Source organism: Nelumbo nucifera, chromosome 1 (genome assembly GCF_055504915.1).
Source record: "Nelumbo nucifera cultivar China Antique chromosome 1, China Antique-T2T, whole genome shotgun sequence".
Taxonomy (NCBI): Eukaryota; Viridiplantae; Streptophyta; class Magnoliopsida; order Proteales; family Nelumbonaceae; genus Nelumbo; species Nelumbo nucifera.
The window spans coordinates 105361341-105366695 of record NC_142649.1 but is presented as its reverse complement, the minus strand read 5'-3'; the positions used below and the strand labels follow the sequence as shown (position 1 = coordinate 105366695).

Here is a 5355-nt window from a genome sequence, read left to right as displayed (position 1 = left end):
AAATGCTTCTGTGATCGCAACACTTGCTTACTGCAAGTCTGCAACGTCATCTTTGGCAGCATTGAAGAACCAGCAGATGAAAAAACGGCATTTTTGTGAGGGATTCAATCAAAATCGAGTAGAGACCTGATTAGTTCGAAATGGTCGTGATTCGTGAATGGTTGACAATACCTATTCCCAGTTTTCTTATGCCTCCAGCATCCAGGATTGAGAAAGCCAGATACCCAGTAACCAATCTGTTCAAAATTGCATAGGCAAGAATGGTTACTTCCGATTCATACTTTCCATTTTCTTATCCAAGAGTGACAATGTCCATAACCAGTACTGTCCTTGATTTCGGCCAAATCCCAACTGCGGGCTCATCCGCCTTAGGGTCGCCCTCTGTAATCACGTCAAAGGAATAATTTTGCGTATCGAGTCGACAAAATATAGTTATAACGTATAACCCCACAAAACTATCCAGTCTTCCATCATCATGACTAAGCTGACAACCAAGGCATGGCAATATAATGAGATAACAAGGCAGTTGATGGTTTGACGGTAGGCAACCAAGTGTTGTAACCTTCTACATTAGGTCTTTCATCTTTTTCCGATCCTTGCAGATTTACCTCCTTTTAATTGATAATTCGTAAGCTCAATATGGGGATATGTTGTCATAAACTAGGTCTCAATTTGATTGGTGACCGAGTCTAAGAAATGCCATTCCGTTCCGATGTCTAATCATTAAAGCGAGGATCAAAGAGAATAAATAGATTTTTGAAGGATTCACAAACCATGTCGATCGCTCATACAGTAATTAAAGAAGGATTTAATCTAATTATTAGAAAAAGGCAAAATAACACATAAAATCTACAACCAATAATTAAGGCAATAGTGTACTAACAAAAAACAAAAACAATTGTAAATTTCATCCCACGTTCTATTACTGCACACCACCATCCAATACCAAAGGAGTCGTTGTATCCCAATTCCATTACCGCAACCTGGATTAATAAAACCCTACTGCTAAAAATAAGAAAAAAAATCCAACCACTAATACTTCTACCCACGCCCAAGTCAACCAGAATTGTTGATCAGCGAGCAAGGGTTAATTAGTCATCAGCTTCAAGCCCTCTCACCGCGAATCCTCCGCGCCAACTGGATGTCCTTGGGCATAATGGTGACTCGCTTGGCGTGGATGGCGCAGAGGTTGGTGTCCTCGAATAGACCCACAAGGTATGCCTCGGCCGCCTCCTGCAAGGCCAACACGGCGTGACTCTGGAAACGGAGATCCGTCTTGAAGTCCTGGGCAATTTCACGAACAAGCCTCTGGAAAGGGAGTTTCCTGATCAGAAGTTCTGTGCTCTTCTGATACTTGCGAATTTCACTGCATCACATCAAGCCACTAAATTAGTGTAAGACGAAAGACGCCAAGACTAACATTTACAGGACGGAGAAACCAGATACGATTAAATAACATACCGAAGAGCAACAGTTCCGGGGCGATATCTGTGAGGCTTCTTCACACCTCCAGTTGTTGGGGCAGACTTACGAGCTGCCTTGGTAGCAAGCTGCTTCCTGGGAGCCTTTCCTCCAGTAGACTTCCTAGCAGTTTGCTTGGTACGAGCCATCTGCAGTTGGCAATGTTTGGTTCACGAAATCAAAATTTACAAACGTTTTAAATTCAAACACCTGCAACAAATCCTCTACCCAGATTGACATAAACCTAACGAGAATTTTACAAAATGGAAGAGAAGAAAACTAAATCCACAACCAAAGCCATACGTTAAAACCAATTTGGGCGAACTTCCTCCAATAAAAATTTAAAACAGTTCAACGGGCCTTGCAACTTTGTAGCAAACCCTAATCCTTGGAGAGTAAGCATATTGTACAAGGATTATTAAAAATTCTAGATTTTAGGAAGAAAAGGAAACAGTCTATTTGAAAGACGGACTAAAAGGAAACCTCTTCTATTAAATAAGAAAAGGAACGCAAAAGTACCAATTCGAAAAGAAACTAGAAACCTCTTGAGGAAGAAAAAATAAAATTTTCGGCAAGACTCAAGAGACAATGAACAAAACAATCTATAATTCAAAGGGGAAAACAGAAAAATCGTCTCAGCAGAACAGAAGTCCGATTTAGAAAATTTATTAGTGGATAAGAAAAAAGCTAATTGTAACTACCAATTTTAAAAGGAAAGGGAACACAAAAAGAACGCATTACCTATTATGGTGTTTTAGGAAACGAAAAGCTTTGCTTCACACAATCAGAAATAGGCCTCTACCCTCGACCAGAATGAGCAAAACCAAACACTTTGATAGATTGCACTGTGTTTTATAGACGAAGGATGTCGGCGATTGTTCTGCACTGTGTTTTCTTTCCCGTTCTGATATCGAACGGCCGATATGGACTTACGGTGTGTTTCCTTGACAGTCATCAACGGCTGACATATGCTGTAGTTTGCACTGCGACGGATCGTGAAACCTAAATACTCGCTTTCTATTGGTTGAAACCACTCAGTGGGGATCGCTACAAGAATTTTTACTGTTGGATGGGAGAGAGGTAATTAACTTAATTACTAATTACGCATGTTCCATTCCATGGAGTCACGACCAAGAAAACCCGGAGGTGGGGCCCTTCATCCCGGGCCCCGCTAAACTGTCTCTTAGATTGACGGAAATACCCCGGAAGGTAGTCTAGTCTAGGCTGCCTTGCGTATGGTTGAATACCATGATTGGATACAAATCAGGACAACTTTGTTTTCGACACGTGCATAATAGATTGGAGTACGTTTGAATGGCAAAGCGTGTTTGGTGTGTGTTGTTCAACATCAGTCATGTTGGTGGAACAGACTTGGTCCAACGCAGGTCTAGTATTGTAATTTCATATGACCTGTTCCTGGTTGGACTTGGACTTGGACTGGTATGAGAATTCAGAAACCAGGACAACTCGGCCCATTGGGCTTTCAGGGCTCTCTAAACCCAATTCGTCCAAGGAGCAAGCTATACCTATAAATATAAAGGCCGTGCTACCCCTCAAAACTCCCGTATTCTCCGGTTACGAAGTGTTCCATCTTCCCACGCTCGTCGCTCTCCGGCTTTTTCAATTTTGACAATTAAAAAAGAGGTACTCTCTTTTCTCTGTCTCTGCATCTCATTTGGTCGCCTTGTATTACATTAATTTCTTCAAATTTTAATTTTTGTCTTTCCATTTGGGATTAGCTAGGGTTTCGATTTGCGGCTTCTTCATCCATCCTTTGCCTTTACTTTCTTTTCCTGTTTCCTTTCTTCCGGAAGAGATTTAGGGTTTCGGTATTCTTACTCTTCTCATATTTAATTAGTGTTACGACAGAGGACAATGGTATAGTTTAGTTGTCTCTGCGTATTTTGTGAATAGAAAATTTAAAGTAGGTTTTCTTGGTTTGTTGTTTCGGCGATTCCTTTAGGGATATTCTATTCCTTCCCGATTTGATTCGTCTGTTGCGAGTAGTCCTTTTCTTAGAACTTGCGCAATCTCCACTAAATCTAAGTTTGCAATGTGTTCCTTTTTCACTCAATTAAATGTATATCCTCTTTCTTTGTTAACTACTTTTTGATTTTGTACCTACTTTCCTATCAATAAATCAATGAAAATTTGAGATGAATTCTTCATTCCTATTTTCCCCTAGTTCGTATGGGTGTCCGTCATCCCAATACGATTTGCAGTTTATTCCCAATAAACGATGACCAACTTTGCTTACAGGGATTAGTTAAAGTCATTCATTCTTTCTTGTCGACTGAAATTTTAGGTACTAGGGATGCTAATGCAGTAGACAAATCTTGTAATTGCAGAATGGCTCGTACCAAGCAGACTGCTCGTAAGTCAACTGGAGGAAAGGCCCCAAGGAAGCAACTTGCTACCAAGGTGGGTTTTCTAAGGTCCCTGCTTTGTAATTGCGGTTGAATTACCTTTTCTTTAATGAAATATTAATCTATCAACATCCTCATTTGGTATGTTATATTACTTCAGGCTGCCCGTAAGTCTGCTCCAACCACTGGAGGAGTGAAGAAGCCACATAGATACCGCCCTGGAACTGTTGCCCTTCGGTATATTCCGGAAACTTTGAGAACTTTTGAGTTTTGGCATTCTATCCCTCACTCCCCCACGCAACTCTTCTGCTTTCCTTTGTTTTGTTTGATTGGTTAGTATTGATGGACTTTTTCACCTCCTTTTGTTTTATCGTTCAGTGAAATTCGTAAGTATCAGAAGAGCACTGAGCTCCTGATCAGGAAACTCCCATTCCAGAGGCTTGTTCGTGAAATTGCCCAGGACTTCAAGGTGAGTGAGTAGGGATGATAAACTCCGTTTTTCTGGGTATATTCATGCGTTCTATTGTTTCCTGAAATTGAAGGCGGTGTCTTGATGATGCAATGTTATTGGGATACTGCAGACGGATCTACGTTTCCAGAGCCATGCCGTTCTTGCATTGCAGGAGGCAGCAGAGGCGTACCTTGTTGGTCTCTTTGAAGACACAAACCTTTGTGCAATCCATGCCAAGCGTGTCACCATTATGCCCAAGGACATCCAGCTTGCGAGGAGGATCCGTGGTGAGAGGGCTTGATGACTGAGAGAGTAATAATTTGAACTCACTCTCCCATCATCCATCAGTCTGCCTTCCGCATTCCTGTGACTTGATTTTTGGCTTCATATGGCTTCATCGATAATGTGTGCATCTTAACTTGCTTCTCTTCTTCGGAAGCAACGCTAACTAAGCAAATTATCTTTGGTAGATTGTAGGTTCTCTCTATTTTTCTTGCTTCAAACGAAGACTGTTGACTTAGATTTATTATGTTAGCTGTGATATTGTGTTGTTTTCAGATGTCTAGATGTTTTGGAACTCTATAAATTTAAGTACGAAGGTAATCTCCACCTTTAATGTCCTTTAAGAGGTGATCTCTGCCGTAATACATCTGCCATCTCCTTGTTCATGCGGTTCAGAAAAAAACATTTTAGCCATCTCTGTAATGTCCGAGTTTGTCTTGTAAGGATTTCGTCAGTGACAAAGATTATACTTTCAAATTAGAGTGGAAGTGATTTTGAAGAAAAAACAGTGAGGTGTCTAAAGAAAATTGATTATAAATTCTGATAATGCATGGTTTCTTTCTATGGAGTAATAACTGTTAAAGCTAAAAGCTTTACACCTTTGGTGATGGCAAAAAAGATGGTTCTCTAGTAATACTTTGTTTCGCTCATAGGAATTTGGCTGGAGTAGGAGAGAATGAGAGATAAGAAACATGCATGGTTAGAGATGAGGCCTCTCGGATAAATGCTATTAGGGGGTCAGGCCTCGTATGGAAGACTGGAACAGTTGTCATCTAGGGGTGTCAATGAAAATTT

At 40.7% G+C, this 5355-nt stretch overlaps 2 protein-coding genes across 3 annotated transcripts; one reads left to right on the top strand and one right to left on the bottom strand.

The window, feature by feature from the left end:
• Positions 1-796: 796 nt before the first annotated feature.
• On the bottom strand, positions 797-2343 carry LOC104608643 (histone H3.3). The gene is made up of 3 exons (XM_010274688.2): positions 2203-2343; positions 1462-1610; positions 797-1366 (listed from the first exon to the last, which is right to left on the bottom strand). The coding sequence occupies exons 2-3, from the start codon at positions 1608-1610 to the stop codon at positions 1105-1107; spliced, it is 411 nt and encodes a 136-aa protein (XP_010272990.1). The 5' UTR covers positions 2203-2343; the 3' UTR covers positions 797-1104.
• A 642-nt stretch (positions 2344-2985) lies between these two features.
• Positions 2986-4904, top strand: LOC104608642 (histone H3.3). 2 transcript variants are annotated; one of them, XM_010274686.2, is made up of 5 exons: positions 2986-3105; positions 3810-3882; positions 3988-4064; positions 4206-4296; positions 4409-4904. In XM_010274686.2, the coding sequence occupies exons 2-5, from the start codon at positions 3811-3813 to the stop codon at positions 4577-4579; spliced, it is 411 nt and encodes a 136-aa protein (XP_010272988.1). In that variant the 5' UTR covers positions 2986-3105; position 3810; the 3' UTR covers positions 4580-4904. The 2 variants fall into 2 exon arrangements, with proteins under 2 accessions (XP_010272988.1, XP_010272989.1); XM_010274687.3 differs by having other exon boundaries at positions 3000-3105; positions 3767-3882.
• The last annotated feature ends 451 nt before the right edge of the window (positions 4905-5355 follow it).